Source organism: Oryctolagus cuniculus, chromosome 12, assembly GCF_051225735.1.
Source record: "Oryctolagus cuniculus isolate XC-2025 breed Fujian yellow rabbit chromosome 12, ASM5122573v1, whole genome shotgun sequence".
In the NCBI taxonomy this organism is placed as follows: Eukaryota; Metazoa; Chordata; class Mammalia; order Lagomorpha; family Leporidae; genus Oryctolagus; species Oryctolagus cuniculus.
This window is the reverse complement of record NC_142878.1, coordinates 76,527,353-76,551,888: the sequence shown is the minus strand read 5'-3', so window position 1 is coordinate 76,551,888 and position 24,536 is coordinate 76,527,353. Positions and strand designations below refer to the sequence as shown.

At 40.8% G+C, this 24,536-nt stretch overlaps 1 protein-coding gene across 8 annotated transcripts in view; it reads left to right on the top strand.

The window, feature by feature from the left end:
• WDR72 (WD repeat domain 72) overlaps positions 1-24,536 on the top strand; it is a 243,257-nt gene that overhangs the window by 24,478 nt on the left and 194,243 nt on the right. For 6 of the 8 annotated variants that reach the window (XM_008268981.5, XM_089309470.1, XM_089309472.1 and 3 more), the window contains exons 2-4: positions 7,963-8,127; positions 17,254-17,360; positions 23,970-24,048. In XM_008268981.5, the coding sequence (XP_008267203.4) occupies positions 7,975-8,127; positions 17,254-17,360; positions 23,970-24,048 (339 nt within the window). In that variant the 5' untranslated portion in view covers positions 7,963-7,974. The remainder of the gene's footprint in view (positions 1-7,962; positions 8,128-17,253; positions 17,361-23,969; positions 24,049-24,536) is intronic. The other 2 variants (XM_089309468.1, XM_089309469.1) reach the window with 2 other exon arrangements.

Here is a 24,536-nt window from a genome sequence, read left to right as displayed (position 1 = left end):
CCCAGTTGGCTGCAACAGCCGGAGCTGCACTGATCTGAAGCCAGGAGCCAGGAGCTTCTTGCGGGTCTCCCACGTGTGTGCAGGGGCCCAAGGACTTGGGCCATCTTCTACTGCTTTCCCAGGCCATAGCAGAGAGCTGGATTGGAAGAGGAGCAGCCAGGACTAGAACCGGTGCCCATATGGAATGCCGGTGCTTCAGGCCAGGGCGTTAACCCACTTTGCCACAGCACCAGCTTCCATGATTTTACTTTTTAATATATATATATAGTTAAGATTTTAATTTCCTTAAATATAGAAAATCTAAATCTGGCAAACCTTATTATAACAAAGTTTTCATTGTCTTTTTTGAAAGAGTCTTTTGTTTTTAAGGATTTATTTACTTGAAAGACAGAGTTGCAGAGAGAGTGGGAGAGACAGGTCTTCCATCCACTGGTTCACTTCCCAAATGGCCACAAGGGTTGGAGTTGAAGCAATCTGAAGCCAGGAACCAGGAGTTTCTTTCAGGTCTCCCACGTGGGTGCAGGGGCTCAAGCACTTGTATCATCTTCCACTGCTTTCCCAGGCCATAGCAGAAACTGCATTGGAAGCGGAACAGCCAGGACATGAACCACCATCCATATGGGATGCTGGTACTGCAGGTAGATACTTAACCTACCATGCCACAGCACCGGCACCCTTTGGATCTTAATATCTGATTGTCATTATGTCTTCTTGCTAACCCAAGGATTATTTAGAATAGTATTGTTTTATTTTCCAAATATTTAGGGAGGGAACATTCTAACTTTTATATTGTGTGTCTGTGTGTAGTTTGTTGGATAGGCTGTTACTATTTGGTCAAATAGTGTTGCCTATATGATATTAATCTTGAGAATCGAAGTATATTCCATGGTCTAATGTGGTCAAAGTTGATAAAATGTAATGCATTTCATTGAAATGTGTGTTTTTTTAAATAGTTGAATGAAGATATCTATTTGTAGCCATGATACTACAAATATATATTTTGTGTTTCAACTATTTTTATTTTTAATGTTTTTGATCTATGTATTGCTGGTTGGCTTGTAAAATCTCCCCCATTAGCAGTAAATTCAGCGTTTCTAAGTTATATAAAACTATGTTATTTATGTATTTTACGTATTTTGAGGATCTACTCTTGTGTAACCAGAGACAGTTACTCTTTTCTGGTGAAATCTAAGTGGCTGATTTAGTGGCCCTTCACCCCTTACGTCTGTTTCACTTTAAAGTCCATTTTGTCCAAAATTACATCAATTTTCTTTCATGATGAGTTGCTTGGTATATCTTCTTCATCTCTTTATTTTCAACCTTTAAGTGTTAATATGTTAGAAATCTTTTTCAAATAGGATTTACCGCACACTATAATTGAGGATCTGTCTTCTAACTAGATATTTCACTCTATTTATTGTAAGCTCTGATATGTTTGGATGTGAATTTATTTTCTGTTTCTCATTTCTTTTATCTTCATTATTAAAATTTTTGTTTTCATTTTCTCTGAGAGACATAGAGAGGTGGATAAATAGATAAATCTTGAAATGACTGGGTTTTATTGATAGATTCTTTGTTGTTGTTTTGAGCAGAAATGGATAGCCTGTTCTACATTCTTTTTTTTTTTAACTTTTATTTAATGAATATAAATTTCCAAAGTACGATTTATGGATTACAATGGCTTCCCCCACATACCGTCCCTCCCACCCACAACCCTCCCCTTTCCCACTCCCTCTCCCCTTCCATTCACATCAAGATTCATTTTCAATTATCTTAATATACAGAAGATCAGCTTAGTATACATTAAGTAAGGATTTCAACAGTTTGCTCCCACACAGAAACATAAAGTGAAAAATAATAGATGATTTTTTTTAAATGATGATGAAATCAGATCAGACCTATTGTCATGTTTAATCCCAGTGAGAGTCAAGTTGGGAGTTGATAATTTCTTTTCTTTTCTTTTTTTTTTTTTTTTTTTTACAGAGGATCAGTTTAGTATGCATTAAGTAAAGATTTCAACAGTTTGCACCCCCATAGAAACACAAAGTGAAATATATTGTTTGAGTACTCGTTATAGCATTAAATCTCAATGCACAGCACATTAAGGACAGAGATCCTACATGAGGAGTAAGTGCACAGTGACTCCTGTTGTTGACTTTACCAATTGACACTCCTGTCTATGGCATCAGTAATCTCCCTATGCTCCAGTCATGAGTTTCCAAGGCTATGGAAGCCCTCTGAGTTCTCTGACTCTTATCTTGTTTAGACAAGGTCATAGTCAAAGTGGAGGTTCTCTCCTCCCTTCAGAGAAAGGTACCTCCTTCTTTGATGACCTGTTCTTTCCACTGGGATCTCACTCGCAGAGATCTTTTGCCAGAGTGTCTTGGCTTTCCATGCCTGAAATACTCTCATGGGCTTTTCAGCCAGATCCGAATGGCTTTAGGGCTGATTCTGAGGCCAGAGTGCTATTTAGGACATCTGCCATTCTATGAGTCTGCTGAGTATCTCACTTCCTATGTTGGATCACTCTCCCCTTTATTTATTCTATCGGTTAGTGTTAGCAGGTACTAGACTTGTTTATGTGCTCCCTTTGACTCTTAGTCCTTTCATTATGATCAATTGTGAACTGAAATTGATCACTTGGAATAGTGAGATGGCGTTGGTACATGCCACCTTGATGGGATTGAATTGGAATCCCCAACTGACAACTGACTGAACACCAAAAAGGAAACCTGTTGAAGTGAAATGGACACTATGGGAAACGGTGACTTGATCAGCATAGCCCTGACTGTTAATGAACAACTTAATACATTATCCCTCTTAGTAGTTTTTTTTGTTTGTTCTACTTAATATGACTGGTTTAATTCTGTAATTAATACACAGTTATTCTTAAGTGTTGAAAATTAACTGAAATGTGATCCCTGTTAAACATAAGAGTGGGAATAAGAGAGGGAAGAGATGTATAATTTGGGACATGCTCAAGCTGACTTGCCCCAAATGGTAGAGTTAGAAACATACCAGGGGATTCCTGTTCTACATTCTTTAAATTTATCTTGCTCTTTTTTTTTTGTTAAAGAATTATTATTTATTTGAAGTCAGAGTTACACACAGAGGAGAGGCAGAGAGAGAGAGAGAGAGAGAGAGAGAGAGAGAGAGGTCTTCCATCTGTTGGTTCCCTCCCCAATTAGCTGCAATGGCCAGAGCTGCGCCAATCCAAAGCCAGGAGGAAGGAGCTTCTTCCAGATCTCCCACGTGGTTGCAGGGGCCAAGGACTTGGGCCATCTTCTGCTTTCCCAGGCCACAGCAGAGCACTGGATCGGAAGTGAAGCAGCTGGGTCTCCAACTAGCTCCTGTATGGAATGCTGGGGCTTCAGGCCAGGGCGTTAACCCGCTGTGCCACAGTGTTCTTCTTTGATGTAAAATTTTAATTTGAATGTTATCTTACTAATTTTCCATCATTTTACTTTTTTTAAAAGATTTATTTCTTAAATCTTAACCACTAGACCAGTGTCCACATTTCCATTTGGAATGGTTACAAATGTATTTCTGTTTGTATTTTTACATTTATTCACATCTAGTAATACGTATTTTCTATAACAATTGTTTTATTCCTTTCCAAATTTTTAATATAAAGTTAATATTCTCAATTAAGTACTAATTTTTATTAAACCCATTTTCTACCTATTTTCTGGATGTTTTTAATTCTAACTATTTAATCAAATGTGTCATAGATTTACTCATTTTATTACTGTTTTGAAATTACTGCAATAGCCAGTATTTGGCCAAGCCAAAGCCAGGTGTCTGGAGTTCAGTCTGGGTCTCACATGTGGGTGTCAGGGACCAGAGTACTTGATCCATCACCTGCTGCCTCCTAGGGTGTGTGTTTGCAGAATACTGGCTCAGAAGCAGAGCCAGGACTCAAACCCAGGCAGCCCAGTGAAGGACCAGCATCTGAGCTACAATGTCAAACACCCATCCCATTCTTGGATTTTTAATGGATTTTCTTCCATTGGATTGATACATTCTCTTTGTTTGTTTTTACCATCCTACTGGCTTGGAGGTCAACAAATGCTTTCCCTTTTAGTGCTCGGTCACAAATCTTTGCCCTAACATAATGTGTATCCCTGCTCTCTTCCCAAGCCGACAAGAATGTTAGAACGACTTAACATAGGTTCCGCTTCTTGTTCATTTGTGCTGTTACCTAAAATTATTGTTCATTCCTTTAGCTCCCCAACTACCCATCCTCATCATTACCAATATTTGTTATTTTTACAGACAGTGCTTATTTAGATTTACTGTGTGTTTACTGATTTCTTTGACACCACTGCCTCTTGGACAGAACTTTATTCTTTTTATTTATTTAATGTATTATCTTGAAGCATATTCTTTTATAATTACTTTAGCAAAGTCTGTGAATGTAGCATTCTGTCAGACTTTATTGGAAAAAATGTCTCCCATTCTGAGTAATCACTAAGTGTAGAACACTAAGTTGACGTTGACCCTGCGGAAGTGTCTGCTCATCATTTACTGTGGCAAAAATTGCTACAAATTTACTTGCTATTCCTTTAATAGGTCATTTCATTGCTTTCATGATTTGCCTTAGTATACTATAGCTTCTGTCAGATGTGTTTTGGTGTCTGTTTAGTTCCATTTAAATTCTATTTAAAGGTTTTTTGTTTTGTTTTGTTTTTTTGACAGGCAGAGTGGATAGTGAGAGACAGAGAGAAAGGTCTTCCTTTTTGCTGTTGGTTCACCCTCCAATGGCCGCCACGGCCAGCGCGCTGCAGCCGGCGCACCCCACTGATCCGAAGGCAGGAGCCAGGTGCTTCTCCTGATCTCCCATGGGGTGCAGGGCCCAAGCACTTGGGCCATCCTCCGCTGCCTTCCCGGGCCACAGCAGAGAGCTGGCTTGGAAGAGGGGCAACCGGGCAAGAATCCGGCGCCCCGACCGGGACTAGAACCTGGTGTGCCGGCGCCGCTAGGTGGAGGATTAGCCTAGTGAGCCGCGGTGCCGGCCTAAAGTTTTTTTAAAGATTGATTTATTCATTTGAAAGGCACAGTTATAGAGAGGGAGAGAAAGAAAGGTAGTGGGGAAAGAGAGAGATGCCATCCACTGGTTCACTCCCCAAATAGCTGCCTGGAGCAAGTCCTTGTCAGATTTTACTCCTTAGGATTTTGTAGACTTGACTTGTAAGCTTGGTAGTTATGAAGCAACAATTTAAAAATATGTGCAATTCATTATTTCTCTGTGTTTGAAAAGAAAGAAGTCAAAGTTGAGGTTACAGTGTTGTTGAAACCAGAACTCTCTGGTTGGCTTAGTAACGTAATTGCTGTTTGTGGTCCTAGTACTCAGAATTGCAAGGTTCAGAGTGTTTCCTCTAAATACCTTGGTTCATGGTGCTTGGATGTAACAATAAAAAATAATACAGAAATATTAAAGGCCAGGGTGATTTGTCTTCTGATCTAAGAAATGAGGCACAGGGAGCTGAATTCCAAACAATGAAGCTACAAGTAAAATTTTGAATGCAAGCAGTCTATAGGTAAAGCACTTCTCATGTTGAATTTGTGCTCCTGGTGTCAGTGCACATCCATGCTTGTATGTTTATCTGTGCATTTGTATAAATATACATAAGTTAGCATTCTCTATAGCATATACCATATTTTTGCTAATTTATATTGGTATTGACTCTTGATGCTTCAGTTGCAGCAATCCTGCAAGATAGGTTTTCTTTGCTTTTTTTCCCTTTTTTTTTTCACTTTATCAAAGCAAATGTAGAAAGTATATTTGGTACCTTACTATTATATCGTTAATATTTCAAAGAGATGAGATATATACTGCCAAATTCATCCCCAAATTATTTGTATCTCAGAAGCATGCCCATATGGGGAAAATATTGAACTCAGTGGTTTACAGAGCATACTGCTCATATCACTGGGTGATAATTTGCAAAGAACATGGGCAAGGATTTCTTCATAATCATTTATTAATTTAATTTAATTTTTTAAAGGATTTATTTATTTGAAAGTCAGAGTTACACAGAGAGAGGAGAGGCAGAGAGAGAGAAAGGTTTTCCATCCGATGGTTCACTACCCATTGACCACAACTGCTGGAGCTGCGCCGATCCAAAGCCAGGAGCCAGGAGCTTCTTCCGGGTCTCCCATGTGGGTGCAGGGACCCAAAGACTTGGGCCATCTTCTACTGCTTTCCCAGGCCACAACAGAGAGCTGGATCGGAAGTGGAGCAGCCAGGTCTCGAACCAGCACCCCTATGGGATGTCAGTGCTTCAGGCCAGGGCATTAACCCACTGTGCCACAGCGCCAGCCCCATTTATTAATTTTAACCTTATAACTAACACTTGATGTAATTTCATGAAGATTATTGTTTGGGAAGATACCAAAACCAAAAATGTGTCAAATAAGGGCCTGGTGCTTGGTACAGTGGATTAAACTACCACTTGTGACACCAGCATCCCCTATGTGAGTGCCAGTCGGAGTCCTACATGCTCTGCTGCTGCTTTTTTTTTTTTTGTTTAGGACTTTTTTAAAAATTTATTTGAAAGGCAGACTTAGAGAGAGAGATTGATCTTCTATGTCTTGGTTTGCTCCCCAAATGGCTGCAATGGCTGGGACTGAGCCAGACGAATCCAAGAGCCTGGAACCCTTTCTGTATCTGTCACATGGGTGTAGGGGCCTGAGCACTTAGATCATGTTTCACCACTTTTCCATGCACATTTGCAGGGAGCTGGATTAGAAGTGGAGTAGCCAAATCTTGAACAGGTGCCCATATGGGAAGCCTGTGTTGCAGGCAGAGGCTTAACCTGCTATGCTGCAACACTGGCCCCCTGCTCTGCTTCTGATCCACCTTCCTTCTATTGAGCCTAGCCTGGGAAGGCAGGAGAAGATGGCCCGAGTACATGGCCATCTAGCACCCATATGATAGACCTGAATGAAGCTGCATGCCCCTGGCTTGAGCCTATCACAGACCTGGTATGTGTGGTCATTTGAGGAATGAACCAGTAGATGGAAGATCACTGTCTCTCCATCTGTCACTCTGCCTATCAAATAAGTAAGAATAAATAACTCTTTAAAAAATAGTCACATACAAATTTTTATTAAATGTAGTATAGGTAAATATGAATCTGGGGGCCAATACTGTGGCATAAAGGGTAAAGCTGCCGCCTGCAGTGCCGGCATCCCATATGGGCACCAGTTTGAGTCCCAGCTGCTTCACTTCCATTCCAGCCCTCTGCTAATGTGCCTGGGAAAGCAGTAGAAGATGGCCCAAGTTCTTGGGCCCCTGAACCCACTTGGGGGACCTGGAAGAAGCTCCTGGCTCCTAGCTTTGGCCTGGCACAACCCTGACCTTTGTGGCTATCTGGGGAGTGAACCAGTGGATGGAAGACCTCTCTACCACTGTCTCTGCCTCTCTGTAACTCTACCTTTCAAATAAATAAATCTTTAAAAAAATGAATGTCACAGAAATGACAGTCACTTGTACATCAATTCTTAAAGAGTAGAACCCACTATTTCATGGAAAAGATTGTATTTAATAACAGATTTCAAGTGTTGGTTACCTAGATGAAATGACATTTCTAGGGAGAGAGTGTGTGCATATTTTATGATGTAGAAAGCTCTGTTCTTGAGTGGAGTAGCTGGGCTTTGAGGCAGGCTGGGATCAAACCATTGTAAGATCAGGGTGTGGAGTGAGTAGATTGTTGCTGTTCATTGGCATCAGGAATCAAGAATTGGAAGAGAAGTTACTCTTTGATTTACTACAGTCATAGTCATGTTAATGTCTACCGACTACCTTCTTCTGTAGTTGATGGGGAAGCGCCCTTACGTCAGCCCTGGAGAACATGTCAGTCAAGCTTGTGCCACTGTAAATCCACTTTATAACTGGATCAGTTCCCCCAGATGTATAAAGATGACTGTGTACACATCTTCCCTCTTGTTTGTGTGCAGGATTCTCACAACATGAGGACTTCTGTGCAGGCAGTGGCCCTCTGGGGCAAGAAAGCTCCTCCCCACAGTATCACCACCATCATGATGACCGATAACCAGCAGATGGTTGTGACCGGAAGTCAAGAGGGGCAGCTCTGTCTCTGGAACCTCTCGCCTGAACTCAAGGTTGGTGAAGCTCTTGACCAACCGACCACACTCACAAAGTAGGGACAGCTTGCTTCTACCTGCGGTGACGGGGCAAGGCTTGCCTGGCTGTTAGATGCTTACTTAAGTAATGTGTTGGTTTTACTTTTGTGTTCAGAGAAAACTAAGGATTGTTTGATGGATCAAGACCATACTTGAAAATTAGATTATGAATATTGCTAATCTTAGTTCCCAGCTAAGTGTTATTACCCTTCAAACTATGCTGAGTTTTACTATTTTATTTCCTGAATTATATGTGTAAGTAACTGAACTACAGACATGTAAGTATAATTCTAAAAATTATGGCTCATTAATCTAAACAAAGGGCACCCTTGAAAACCACTATTACCTAAATGAGTAATATCTTAACTATCTGGGTATTTCAACTGGTGTGGCCTTCGCGCTAGTCTCTTACTCTCCACTTGACTGGGAATTTTACGGATTGAATCAAAATGGTCTAAATCCAATTTACTATTGTCATCCCCCTATTTCAGAACCTGACCTCACCTAGGATTTGGCCCATTGATTAGCAATTAATTGTCCTTGTCCCAAGTCATAAACATTTAACATATTGGAGTAGATATTTGCTTAACTCTGGCAGTCTCTAGACCCAATTTGCACATTTAAACTAATGATGTACTTAAAGAATAGTGCCCTCATTAAGAAGCCTTTTAAAGATCAAAGACTATTTTTAGCCTTTAACGTTTGTCACTTTAAAACCTAAATTAACAATTAATTGTAATTCTATTTTATGGTGTAATTAATTAACATCTCCCATCACTGAACAGTTCTGCTATAGGCCTGCCAAGAATTGCACAGCAGAGCAGGTCAGCTCCATGCTTGTGACCATCTGTGAAAGAAAGAATGGGCACTAACCTAAGATTATGCCTTCAAAATGACATTCGTTGTTACCATTGAAATCCAGACATTGGAATGGCGTTATGTGTCTTGCTGTTCCTTTGATGTTGAAATGCATAATTTCCTGGCTGGAATAGTTATCGCATTATATGTAGATCCTGTTAAGAGGTTTGGAATCCTAAAACCTGGATCGTTTAAAAATATGTTCCTTGTATTTATTCAGCATTTGTTCATTTTATACTGGTTGGATGAATATTATAAGATAATCAGCATGCTAGGTACTCACACGTGAGTTCAGACGTAATTGAAAAGACTCAGTGCTGGCTGCCCTGGAAGTTGCAGTGTAGTAGAGGAAGGCCATAGGCTAGTGTGACACAGTTATATTATAAAACCAGATACTCTAAGTACAGGATGGTCTATACTGCATTTTCAGTGGGAACGTAATGGCATGCTTGCCTAGGAGCTAATCTGCTTGGGGTTAGAGTAATGCTTCCTAAAATGGGACAGTGTTGCCTCCCAAGAGGCATTTGGCCGTATCTGCAGACATTTTGGGTTGTCACTATCGAAGGGAGGAAGAAGAGATGCTTGTGGCATCTAGTGAGGAGAGGCCAGGGACACTGGCAACATACTATAGGGAATATTACATCCTCCACAATTAAAGAAAATGTCCACAACAATGCTAATAGTGCAAATACTGAGGAATCTTGGTTTAGGGATATGGGGTTGGATTTGGAATCAGAGCAGCAGAGGTGGAAGAAACAAGGTTGTCCTCTGTAAGGACTCAGTCTGTGCTCCAAGGAACATGAGGATCCGTCTTATCAGGGAGTGAGAATGCTGGAAGGGAAGATGGGGACCTGGGCGGAGAGAAGGTTGAATGAGAAGGAAAGGAGTTTACTGGATCCTCCAGTCATGGAGAGCCAGTGAGGAGACTGAAGTTGGGATGGATCCGTTTTGTGTTTTGTAAATTCACTATGTGGATATTATAAACAGTTAATAAAAGGAATTAGATGTTGACTTATACAAATGTGAGACACTCCGCCTGAAGGTTTTCCTTAAAGTTTTCTAGAGCTAACCATAGGGACAGAATGAATGAACAACTTATTATCCCATGAATCCCGCCCATACATGATAACTAATCAGTTAGTAGCAGAGAAAATTCTGGGCTTTGCAAAAATCAAGGTCACTTTTTTGTTCTCACTAAAACCTTTTGCTACCTGTAGGGCTGTCATTAATATTTTGATATTTGGTTGTTTGACTTTTGTTTAAAATGTACACATAAAGAAATGATTTGGGTAGGGAGGGAAGGAAGGTCTTGAGGATATGAGAGAATGTAAAAAGGATGTCACCCATGGGTAACCTGGTCATTGCAGAGCAGCTTGGAGCCAGGGGCATTTCAAGGAGAGGATGGTAGAAGCAGAGAAGGTCGAGGTGGAGAGGGGATGTAATGAGTATGGAGACTGATTTCTTTCCTCTTTGTGATGAACAGGCAAGAGAATCCATCAGGTTTTGTGGTGTTACACTTGCCACTGTGTAGAGTAGAGAAACAAACCCAGGGATACTTACATGCTTTATATTCTGGGCACAGGCCCCTCCTTCAAGTTTAATCTGATGGTACAGTACAGACTTGTAACTAGGAAGTTGGAAAGAATCATGATGCTTTGTCTCAATGAATTTGACTAAAGCCTCATAGGATGGAATCATCCAGTGTTTTGATGTTGTGATGTGCTTAATGCATAGTTTATCCATGTTGTAGAATGTGATAGTATTCCCTTCTTTTGTAAAGTTGTATATGTCTGCCTCATTTTGTTTATCCATGCATTTGTTGCTGTCCCCTTTTGGTGGTTGTGAATAATACTGCTAAGTACATGAGTGTGTGAATATCTGTTCACATTTCTGCTTTCAATGGTTTGGGGCCTCTGCCCAGAAGTGGAATTGTTAGCATGTATATTAATTGTATTTTGAATTTTTTGAGGAGCCTTCACAGTGGCTGCACCCTCTATTTTACATCCACACCCACAGTGCCTAACAGTTGTAAAAAAAAAAATCTTCCTCACCCATGCTTGTTAATTTTTGTGTTTTTGTTTTGTTTTGTTTTGTAGTTGATAGCTAGCTAGCCTGATGGGAGTGAAGTGACATGTTGTGGTTTTGGAGGGAGATACTCAGTTTGAGCTGGTTTGTACAGGATGCCCAGGAGTTGAAGGTGAGGCAGATTACAGGCAGAAGAACAATTGTGGGTAAAAGGTATGAGCATTTTGCCTTTGGGGCTCCAGTCAAAATGATTAAGTAGAGCTGGATGGCAGAGAGTAAATTAGAGGTGGTAGTCACACTTGGCAATGATGGAACAGCCCAGTGCAGCACCTGACATGCTCAGGGATGAAGATCTTTTTTTAACTAGAAGAAACTAACAAGAACATTCTAATTAAAAGCAGTGGTGATATTGAGGGCTTTGGAAGATGCTTTATTTGAGATGACATAGCACTATTAGAATTTCACTTGCTAGGAATGTAGGAGGAATATTTTGGGTGGCATGCAGAAATGAGCTCAAGGACTGGACTGTGGGTAAGGGGCTTCTTAGAGTAACTGAGTCACGAAAATCTTTGAGTATGAGAGGAATAGATGGCAGTGAGATGCAGAGGAGATAAAAACTGGCAGGATAAGCAGTAGGGGGAGTGCATAGAACTTAGACACCAACCATTTGTAGGGGAAAGGGAAAGGGACAGTCAAGGACTCCTTCCGTATCTGGAGTGCTGGCATCCTATATGGGCACCGGTTCAAGTCCCGGCTTGGGAAAGCAGTACAAGGTAGCCCAAGTGCTTGGGTTCCTGCACCTGTATGGGAGACCGGGAGGAAGCTCCTGGCTTCAGATCAGCAGAGCTCTGGCCATTGTGGCCAATTGGGGAGTGAACTAGTGGATGGAAGACCTCTCTCTCTCTCTCTGTCTCTCAGTCACTCTGTCTCTGTCTCTTTGTCTCTCCTTTTCTCTCTGTGTAACTCTGACTTTCAAATAAATAAATCTTTTTTAAAAAAAGTATTGGGACTTGGAATGAAGGTGATTCTACTCAACTGCAAATTCCTGTTTTGGTCCTCCTGGGGGATCTTCTAAAGAAAGGTTTATATCATGTGTTATATCATGAAATAATTTGTCATTGTTGATATGGCTGTGTAATCATCTATAGATATGTTTGTATAGGTCAGAAAAAAAGGAGTGGATATTAACTCTTTGGGGAAAAAAGAATTTTATCAGCCATAAGATTTTATAGCCATTCAAATGAGTTACTTAGTTTATTATCAACTCCTCCTCCATTTAAAAAATGTCTTTATACGTTTGCTGTTTTTAGGTTTTTCATATTTTGGTTTTACCAAATAATGATAAATATATCTCTTTCACACATGAGGTAATGAAAGAATTAATCCTTGGTGTGTCATTTTTTAAAAAAAATTCTCTTGCCAGAGAAAAATACTGGTATTTTAAATATACATTCAGTTAAAATGTTGTTTTTGATGTAGAAATGTTGTTTTTATTCTTTCTGAGGCAGGAAGTCAAATGAGTATTTAAAAGGACTTTATTTTTTTTAAAGATTTATTTATTTGAAAGTCAAAGTTATACAGAGACAGGAAGAGACAGGGAATAAGATATCTTCTATCACTCTCCAAATGGCCGCAATGGCCAAGGCTGGGCCAGGCAGAAGCCAAGAGTTGGGCTCTTCCTCCCAGTCTCCCATGTGGGTACAGGGACCCAAGCACTTGGGCCATCTTCTGCTGCTTTCCCAGGCCTTAGCTGAGAGCTTAGGATCAGAAGTGGAGCAGACAGGACACGAACTGGCACCATATGGGATGCCAGTACCATAGGCAGAGGTTTAACCTACTACTCCACAGTGCCAGCCCCAAAAGACTTTATTTTTAAAAAGGAATTTTAGGTTTACAATAAAACTGAGTAGAAGATAATAGATAGTTCCCGTGTGCTTCTGCCCTCACCTCCTTCATCAATATCCCACACGAGAGTGGTGTATTTGTTGCAGTCAGTGAACCTATACACCATTATCACGCAGTCCATAGTTTATGTCAGAATTGGTTCATTCTGCATGTTGCAAACTTGGAGTTTTGACAAATGTATAATTTCATGTATCCACCATCATAGCATCTTATGGAATAGTTTCACTGCCCTGAAAGGCCTGTGTGTACCACCTACTTATCTCCCACTGCCCCCTAATGCATGACTGCCATGTATCTTTTTATCATCTCCATTGTCTTGCCTTTTGCAGAATATTATATATTTGGAATCATATGGCCGATAGCCTTTTCACATTGGCTTCCTTCGCATTGTGATTTGCATGGGAGGTTTCTTCATGTCTTCTCATGACTTAATAGCTCATTTTTTTTAGTATTGAGTAATATTTCATTGTATTCATGTTCTGTAATTTATTTCTCTGTCTACTGGAGGACATACTGATTATACCCATGTCTTGTCAATTATGGGTAAAGCTACTGTAAACATCTTTGTGCAGATTTTTGTGTAGACACAATTTTCTACTCATTTGGGCACATACTAATGACCACAGTTATTGGATTGTTTGGGAAGAGTATAGTTTTGCAAGAAACTGCCAAACTTTCTTCAAAAGTGGCATTTTGCATTCCCACAAGCGATTGATCAGAGTTTCTTTTGCTACTCTGTCTTTGCCAGTATTGTGTTTGTCAGTATTTTAGATTTTAGCCTTCCTAATAGATGATATCTATTAGTGATATCTGGTTGTTTTCATTTGTATTCCCTATGATATATAATGTGGAGTATCTGTTTTCTCTTGTAAAATTAATTAGTTAATTAAGTAATTTAAGATGCAGAGACAGAGAGGAGAGATTTGGTCTGCTGGTTCACTCCCCAAAATGCATTAACAGACAGGGTAGGGTCAGGAGCATGGAGCCAAAGCCAGGACCATGGAACTCGGTCTGGGTCTCTCATATGGGTGGCAGACAACAAGTCATTCAGCTCAGTCAGATTCATCTGCTGCCCCCCACAGTATACATTCACAGGAAGCTGGCTTGGGAGTGCAGGAGCCTGAACTTGAACCAGGTATTCTGATATCTGATCCAGGCATCACAACTAGTAGCTTTAAAAATTAAAAAAGATTGCCGGCGCCGCGGCTCACTAGGCTAATCCTCCGCCTAGCGGCGCCGGCACACCAGGTTCTAGTCCCGGTCGGGGCGCCGGATTCTGTCCCGGTTGCCCCTCTTCCAGGCCAGCTCTCTGCTGTGGCCAGGGAGTGCGGTGGAGGACGGCCCAGGTGCTTGGGCCCTGCACCCCATGGGAGGCCAGGAAAAGCACCTGGCTCCTGGCTCCTGCCATCGGATCAGCGCGGTGCGCCGGCCGCAGCGCGCCTCCGCGGCGGCCATTGGAGGGTGAACCAACGGCAAAGGAAGACCTTTCTCTCTGTCTCTCTCTTTCACTGTCCACTCTGCCTGTCAAAAAAAAAAAAATTAAAAAAGATTGATTTATTCATTTGAGAGGCTGAGAGAGAGGGAGAGGTCTTCCATCAGCTGGTCTACTCCCCAAGTGGCCTCAATGGCTGGAGCTGGGTTGATCCAAAGCTAGGAGCCAGGTGATTCTTCCGGGTCTCCTATGTGGGTGCAGGGGCCCAAGGACTTGGGCCATCTTCTACTGCTTTCCTAGGTTACAACAGAGTAGGATTGGAAGGTGGAGCAGATGGGACTCAAACTGGCACCCATATGGGATGCCAGCACTGTAGGTGACGGCTTTACCTGCTATGCCACAGCACCAACTCCCACAAGTAGTATCTTAACCATTGTGCAAAACACCCACTGCTGGTATATCTTTTTAAATATTCATTTGTCTCCTGTGGGTCTTCTTTGAGATGTGTACTTTTGACTATTTTTTAATCGTCTAAAAAAATCAGATTTTTTAACTCTTCAAATGTCTTCAACCATCAGGGCTGTGCCAGGCCAAAACCGGGAGTCCAACTCTCACTGTAGTCTTCGTAAGGATGGCAGGGACCCACCTACTTGAAACATCACTTACTGCCTCCCAGGGTGCACCTAAGCAGGAAACTGAGGTCAGAAGTGGAATTGGGGGACTTGCATTGTTGCATAATGGATAAAGTTGCAACCTGCAACACTGGTATCCCATATGGGTGCTGGTTCATGTCCCGACTGCTCCACTTCTGATCTAGCTCCCTGCTAGTGTGATTGGGAAAGCAGTGGAGTAAGGCCCAAGTGCTTGGGCCTATGCACCCAGGCGGGAGACCAGGAAGAAAGTCCTGGCTTCTGCCTGGCCCAGCCTCAGCTGTTGCAGCCATTTGGGGAGTGAATTGGTGGATGGGACATTCTCTCTCTCTCTCTCTCTCTCTCTCTCATTTCTCCATCTTTCTCTAACTTTGACTTTCAAATAAATAAAATCTCTCTTTAAAAAGAAGTAGAGCCAGGACTTGAACCCAGGCACTCTGATATGGGGTGTGAGTGTCCTAAGCAGCATCTTAACTGCTGTGTCAAATGCCCACTTCTCTTTGTATATTTTTGATAATGCTCTTTTATTAGATAAATGTTTTGCAAATATTTCTCCCAGTTCATGGCTTTTCTAATATTTTTAAATATTTTTATATAACTGGGGAACGTGTTTATTGTAGAAACTTTAGGCAATATCTATAATTTAGAAAAATTCAAACATATAACATTCCCTATGTTATGAGCATTGATAGTTGGCCAAGGAGTAACAGAATCTCAGTGCTTTTTCTCCCAGCTTTATTTAGGTATATTGAGGTATAATTGACAAAAATAATTGGATATATTTAAGGTATACCTTGTGATGACTTGATAGATTCATTGAAAATGATCACCACCATCAAGCTGATTAACTTATCCATAGTTGCAAGTACATTGTTGTGCTGGGAACACATAAGATCTCAGCAAACTTCAAGTATACAGTGTTCTGTTATGAACTTTAGTTACCATGTTGATACAGTTCCCAAACTTACTTACCTTATTACTCAAAGTTGGTGCCCTTTGACTAACATCTCCCTAGTCTTCACTTACCCTTAGACCCTAGCAACTGCTTTCCATTCTCTAGTTCTGACTTTTGCTTTTTTTTTTTTTTTTAATTTATTTTTTGAAAGGCAGTGTTAGAGAGAGAGGGGTATTCAATCTACTGGTTTACTCCCCAAATGGCTTCAATGGCCAGGGCTGAACCAGACCAAAGCCAGGAGCCAGGAACTCCATCTAGGTCTCCCACATGGGTGGCAGAAGTGTAAATAGTTGGGCCATCTTCCGCAGCTTTCTCAGTCCATTAGCAGGGAGCTGGATCAGAAGTAGAACATCCAGGACACTAACTGGCACCCTTATGGGGTGCCAGCATTACAGAAGGCCACCATGCTGCCATCAACTTTGACTTGTATAGGTTCCACATGCAAGTAAGATAACAGAATATTTGCCTTTATATGACTGGATCATTTAATTTAGCATTATGTCTTCTAGGTTCATTCAAATTGTTAAAAATAGGCAGGATTTCTTTTATAATGGTCGAGCAACACCTCACTATGTGTGTGTGTATGGGTGTACAAATACATATCCCTATGCCATACATTCTTGATCCACTCATCCTCTGAAGAACACTTAGGTAATTCCTGTGTCTTGGCTATTGTGAATAATACTGCGAACAAGGAGCTTCAGCTACTTCTTTGTCATACTAATTTTATTTTTGGATAGATATACCATGGGATTGCAGAGCCAAATGCTAGTTCTATTTTAACTTTTTGCAGAACCTCCATTATGTTTTCCATAATGGCTGTACCAATTTACATTCCCAATGCCAAATAAGATACAAGTACTATAGTGGTTACACAAAGAGTAGTGTGCTCTCCTGTGTTGTTTTGTAAACTGACTATGAATGGTGAAATCTGCTCATTAATATGCTATCATTTGGGGGACATTTTGTACCTTACAAACATCAGCACTGACTTATTTGTGTTCAAAACTTAGGTGTTGTAAAACAGGTCTGACGATCTTCCAGGTTTTATGATGGATACAAAACCAAAGTCAACAAAAATTGTGTACAACACAGTTCCTTTACATAGAGGTTTAGTATTCTGTTGATTTTGAAATCCATATCCTAGTTTTCCTGAAACTTATACCCAGAAGAAAAAAAGCATAAATGAATTCCCTAATCAGCATTATAAATTCTATATAGTTTGATGTTTTTATTTTTCAGAGTTCATAGTTGCTCAAAAGCTTTATTCTCAATTTCAGATTTCAGCTAAAGAACTCCTGTTTGGTCATTCGGCTTCAGTCACGTGTTTGGCAAGGGCAAGAGACTTCTCTAAACAGCCCTATGTTGTCAGTGCTGCAGAAAATGGGTAGGTAAGGTGGGGAGCTTTGTGTGCTCTCCCTTTTTAAAAACTATGACGGGGTGGGGGGCGGTGCCATGGCTCACTTGGTTAATCCTCCACCTGCAGCACCGGCATCCCATATGGGCACCAGGTTCTAGTCCCGGCTGCTCCTCTTCCAGGCCAGCTCTCTGCTGTGGCCCGGGAGGGCAGTGGAGGATGGCTCAAGTGCGTGGGCCCCTGCACCCGCATGGGAGAACAGGAAGAAGCACCTGGCTCCTGGCTTTGGATTGGTGCAGCTCCGGCCATAACGGCCCTTTGGGGGGTGAACCAACAGAAGGAAGACCTTTCTCTCTGTCTCTCTCGTTCACTGTCTGTAACTCTGCCTGTCAAATAAAAAAAAATATGATGGGGTACAATCTGGGAGCAGAAGGAAACCTTTGTGAACCACAGGTTCATCTTAATATACATGAAGATTTATCGTAGGCCATTGAGGAGATTGTGTGATGGCCATGAGGAATGTATTTAGCATTGGGACTTCCAGTCTAATACAATACTCTTTATTGTGGTGGGACTAAGATGAACATTTGTCAAGTACTTAACAGAACTTCTGGTAGCCTTACTGTGCGAAAGATAGTGGAAAATGCAAAGTATAATAGAATTGGAAATAAAAAGTACAGGGGCTTAAATTGCTTCATGCAGAAATTCTCAATTTTTTTTTTTTTTTTTTTTTTTTTTTTACAGGCACAGTGGATAGTGAGAGAGAGAGAGACAGAGAGAAAGGTCTTCCTTTTGCCATTGGTTCACCTTCCAATGGCCGCTGCGGCCGGCGCACCGCACTGATCCAAAGCCAGGGGCCAGGTGCTTCTCCTGGTCTCCCATGGGGTGCAGGGCCCAAGCACTTGGGCCATCCTCCACTGCCCTCCCGGGCCACAGCAGAGAGCTAGCCTGGAAGAGGGGCAACCGGACAGAATCCTGCGCCCTGACCGGGACTAGAACTCAGTGTGCCGGCGCCACTAGGTGGAGGATTAGCCTATTGAGCTGCAGCGCTGGCCGACTCTGGATTCTTAAAGCCATTAAATCATTCAAAACATTCAGTAGTTACAATCTTGTACCTTTGTCTGATGCTATCATAAAACTCAGGAGAGAACTCAATTTTCTTTTTTTTTTTCAGAAATCTTTTATTTACTGCATATAAATTTCATAAGTACATCTTTAGGAATACAGTGATTCTTCCCACCATACCCACCTCCCACCCCCACTCCTTCCCCTTTGCCTCCTCCTTCTCCCATTCCCAGTCCCATTCTCCATTAATATTCATTTTTAATGAATTTTGTTCTGAACACAGAGCAACTCTATACTAGGTAAATATTTCAACTATTTGCATACATGCACACACTAAATATAAAAAACTTTATATAAATATAAAAACCAGGATACTGTTGAACAGAATTTTACAGTTGAATCTCATAGTACAACTCATTTAGGACAGAGGTCCTGCATGGGAAGTTAGTGCACAATGACTCCTGCTGTTAATTTAACAATTATCACTCTTATGTATGATGTCAGTGACCACCCGAGGCTCTTGACATGAGTTGCAAGAAGACTCGGTTTTCATTTGAAGGTTGGGAGTGAGAAGGGAATGGAACATATCCTATGATTTGGGTATAGTTTCATTAGAAGCAAGGCTTGTTCCAGTAAAATAGGACATAGCTATAGGAAAAAGCCCCACTGACAGAAAAGCTACTAAGAACTTAACTCTGTTGATGAGTTATTTTCCACAGTATACTTGGGAATGCAGAATCAATTCAGCATGCTCTTGGGAATGAGGCATTGGGTTACTGGCTGAAATAAGAGAACTTCCTGCTTTGGTTTTAACCAAGAGAGAAAGTCTATGCCTCTGATTTACAAGAACCAAAAGAACAATAAGGAATCAAATGTCCAACCTGTATAAACAAAATGCTAGTAGAGGTACCTGTTCTAATAGCTTATGGTAAAGTAATAACTTACTGTTAGTGAGAACTACAAAGAAGTCTGAAGTGATGTGGCTTGGTACATTCTTTAACATTCACACATAAAGGTTGCTACAAAGCCTGCCTGTAACACATGCCAAGATAGTTATTATCATTCTAGAGCATTTGTGAAATTTTTTTTCTGGTACAACTTGGAAACTTGGGAAAAATGTAGGTAAATGATAAGTTGATATGAAAAGTTAGTGATTTCTCACTTGAGGTTTTTGTCCACTGTGGTCTAGGTCCAAAAAAGAAAGGTTAATAAATGGGCTCCAGAGGATAGATGACTTCAGCTCTGTGAAGCCTGTGTTATGTTTGTCAAAGAATGCAAGGGGTCTGGGTTAGTCTGAGTAGTCATCGTACTTTGTCAGGACAGTTTGAGTTTTCTAAAACTCTGTTCTTCAGTATCCACAAAAGCTCATCCTGCATCTCTAAGATATTTGTAGACAGCGCTTGTATACTGGTGACCATGTACTTATTAAATCCTACCTTAATCCACTAAAAGTTGTTATCCTTAGTAGGCTTGCCCCATTCTGCCTCAAACAGCTGTGATTTTTTTAGCTTCAATAAGTCCTAGCAAGTGACTGTTCTTAGAATGCCTCCAAGAAAATCGGAGGGGGGCCCAGAGTTGCTTCATACATTTCCAAAGTATGATTTCATTTACAGGAATGTATCCTCAGGAATTCTGGAATCTCTGTGAATTCAGGATAATGGAAAAAAACAAAAACAAACAAAAAAAAACACCCAACAGCAGCTAGAGACCTGATGCTGAAGCAAAGAGAAATATCCTGAAAGGAACCAGGAAGAAAGCACACATCATTTACAAAGGAATGTTAGTTAAGCTGAGAGCTTACTTTCCCACATTGAAGTGAAGACTAGAAAATAGTAAGCAGCATCAGAAACTGGAGTGAAAATAATAGTCAATTTACACTTACATGCCCAACAAAAAATCCTTGAAAAATTATAACAAAATAAGAAAGTATAAGACAAGTACTGTAAGTGCTCTCAACCCACAGACCTTCTATAAAGAGAAAAATTTTAAATGTATTTACCAGAATAATGCTTTCAGGAGGGAGACCTGCGATGGAAAATAGAATGTCAGAGCCAGCATTTTTAGAAAATTTTCAATGAATATTATGGGGCAGTGTTTGGCCTGGTGGTTGACACTGTGTCCCACATCAGTGCCTGAATTGGATTTTTGCTTTAAGTTCAAGTTTCATGCCCACTGCACCCCTGGGAAGCAGCAGGTGATGGCTCAAGTGGTTTGGACCCTGTTACCTGCATGGGAGATGTGGATTTCATTCCTGGGTGATGCCTTTGGCCTGGCACAACCCTGGCTGTGGCAGACATTTGGGGAGTGAACCAGTGGGTGGAAGCTCTTGTCTCTGTCCCACCTGTTTCTCTTTCTCTCTGCATCTCAAACAAATGAACAACCGTGAACTATAAAAGAAAGTCTTTATAATACACTTCCCATACACGTACACATACTCCTAGTCAGCATTAGTGTATAATTGTGCAATGCTCATACTCCACCTGCCTAGTGTTTCAGAGGCAGATAAAAGTGTTCATTAACTTTACATTTTACATTATATGCACATGTCAACATTTCCAGGGCTTCTGCTACAAGGAAAAAAAAAATAAAAGTAACAAAAATAGAGTATATAACTCTGATCTAAAAAAGAGTAAAGAGTTGTTTAATTCAAAAAAAGTCAAAGAAAAAGTAAGACAAATAGCACAAAATAAGATAGTGAAACCAACCTGAATAAAATGCTAATATCATTTACATACTAGGACTAAGTCCTCCAGTTATATTGTCAGAAAAATTAAAACACTATAAAGTTAAAAGGAGGGAAAAGGATTTGTAAGATGAATACTAATCATGATAAGGTTAATATAGCTGTATTCATATTTATATAAATAAGTTAATAAAACTTTAAGGCAGGCAGACTTGGCTGATAGAAAGGATTACTGCCCATTAATAAAGAATTGTATTCACCAGCAATAGCTAAGGCCAGAAAGGCAAGACACCACGCAGACTCAGAGGTCTGTGGCACCGCGCTCCTCACACATGGGTGTTCAGCAGAATCACCTGCAAAGCTTGTTTAAGCAGAGATCTGGAGCCTCACTCCTGGCATCACAGATCCGGAAGGCCACGCTGGGGTCTAAACTTCGTTTCTAATACACTCCGAGACAATGCTGATACACTCTTCCAGAAACCGCATTGGGAGTGGCAAATACAACACCTGCGGGCTAAATGAAAATGGAAAAACTTTGGAAATTGTTAAATTTGCTTTTTCATAATTGAATGTGCTTTAATCTATAGACAAACTTTGGAGCATTATTTAAAAATAAAAATAATAGGCATTTTAGTAGTTAATTTCATGTCTTGTTAAGAATGTAACTTGTGTCAATGTAACTGTCTAACTATACATCTATCTATCTGTCTATCCACCCATCCATCCATCCGTCCGTCCGTCCAAAAGGCAGTGAGAGGGATACAGAGAGCTCCCATCTGTTGGTTTCTTCCTCAAGTGCCCACAATGACTGGGAGTGGGCCAAAGCCAATTCTAGGAGCTGGAAACTCAATCTAGATCTTCTATGTGGGTGCAGGAACTTGAGCCACCACTGCGGCCTCCCAAGGTTTGCATAAGCAGGAAGATGGAGTCAGGAACCCCAGATCCAGGTGTTGAACGTTTGGATATGGACTACAGACTCGCAACTTAACCACTAGGCCAAATGCCCACCATCGGTGCTGTTTTAAAACTGTAGACTTCACTTTAAAATAGTTGATAACAAAAGGGTTAATTTTTGGTTTATGATATTTTTGTATTGTAGAACTAGAGTTGAAAACCATAAGTGTATACTCAAATCCCTCATAGAGACAAAATTTTATATTGTTGGTTGCTTAAGGTTCACTTTCTTTACCTTTGAGATTTGTTTGCCCTCAGGATGTATTACTAGTTTTTACCTTGAAGATATCGTATTTCAGTTTTTGTGCTTTCTCTCTAATTTTTTACTACACACACACATACACACACACCCTGCTATTATAGTCATATGCCTTTTCAGGTTAACCGAAATCCTGTTCAGCATAAGGTCGTCTATAAATAGAGGAAAGTACTCTATTTTGTTTCTGTATCTAGAACACGGTTTCCCCACCTGTGTTCTAACAGTACTTGGAGTTGGATGACTCTGTTGCCAGGGATGGCTCTGTGCTTTGTGGCATGGTCGGGAGCATCCCCAGCTTCTCACCACTAGATGCCAGTAGTGTGTTCTTCATGGTGACAACCAAAGCTCTCTCTGGACACTGCTGAATGTCCCTGGGCTGTGCGGAGAGGGAACAAAAATCACTCTCGCTTAAGAAACAATGATTTAGAAGATTGAGTTTCTAGTATTTAGTGAGGAAAAAATAAAACTTCGCAAATTATGAAACACAAACAGTACCGAATACTACTTTGTGTTATTCACCCATGTCTTTTTGGTTCTTTATGGCAATGTTTCCCTTAATTCTTGTAAACCTTTCATTTTTTTTTCCTTTGGAAGATTTAATTTATGTGTTGAAACTCTCAGAACTAAAGAGTATCACCCAGCATTTCTGAAACAGTCATGATAGTTTTTGTGAACAAAAATCATACAGATTTAGACTATCCTACACTGGTATATTTTGTAAGTAGGTTTTATAAATGCATCTATGTCTTTTTGTATTTTATTTTTTAATTTTTTTGACAGGTAGAGTGGACAGTGAGAGAGAGAGAGAGAAAGGTCTTCCTTTTGCCATTGGTTCACCCTCCAATGGCCGCTGTGGCTGGTGCGCTGCGGCCGGCACATCGTGCTGATCCGAAGGCAGAAGCCAGGTGCTTCTCCTGGTCTCCCATGGGGTGCAGGGCCCAAGCACTTGGGCCATCCTCCACTGTTCTCCCGGGCCACAGCAGAGAGCTGGCCTGGAAGAGGGGCAACCGGGACAGAATCTGGTTTCCCCGACTGGGACTAGAACCTGGTGTGCCGGCGCTGCAGGTGGAGGATTAGCCTAGTGAGCCGTGGTGCCGGCCCCTATGTCTTTTTAATATACGTGTTTCCAAGTAGGAGTTTTCTAAACCACGAGCATTTTTAAAATATTAAGTGGCAAGGATGATTTCAGGAAGACAAGAAACCAAGCAAATCACTGCTAGACCAGATGCAGCCTCTTGGTGGCACTGTTTGTTTTCTCAAAAATGTATCTAGAAGAGGAAGCACTTGATCCATTATACTTTTCAGAATACGTAGTTTAAGTTCAGTGAAATAAGCCATTTTCAAGAGCACGCAGTTTCCATGAAAAGGTTGTTGTACTGTCATTTTAATGGGCTGTGATAGCTGTTTCTCCACTGTTTGCTGTAGGCTAGGTTGGCCCTAAAGTGAGGTTTGCAGGCTGGTGGCAGGGTGTAATTACCCAAACAAAAAGACACAGATACAGTATGTCAACCCTGCTAATGACTACAACATTTTCTTGCCCAGTAATCTGTAACAAAAATCCACACAAACGATCAGGTTGCACTTAAGTGCAGCACTAAAGAAGAACTTGTTCTCACAAAAATTATTCCAGCCAATTGAGTGGAAATGACAGAGAATAATACCAAGTTATCTCTGCTAGGGAGATGTGTGTTTGGAATGTCACCAAGGGACAGTGCGTGGAGAAGGCCACACTTCCTTACAGGCACACTGCCATCTGTGTAAGTACCCTCGCTTCCTTCAGAATATTTCTGGATCCTCAACCGCCTTTAGGCCATCTGCCATATACACATTTAAAGACATATCTTTGGATACCACTCTTTTCTAGAATGTTCACTTGACGCGAGAGTAGGATATCATCAGTAATCATCTCCTCTGACTTTTTTCTATCTCAAAAGGTAATATTCAAGCAGATTTTTTCTGATTGTTTCATTTCTGTATCTCTATAACAGAGATGTTGGAAAGACAATTTTGATATTTTCCCTAGAGGCACTCACAAAATACACATCCTTGTAAAGATTCAATTTTAATGATATGCTATTTTATAAAGCACAGGTTTCCCCTCATTTCCAGTTTTCACCTATTTCTTTGTTGGATATGTTATTACTTTAGGAATTGCTTATTTATGAACAGAGAATAAGATGCATAGCCATTATCTTTATAATCACTTCACAATATTTAAAACAGATTTTGACTTTGGGCAGATGAA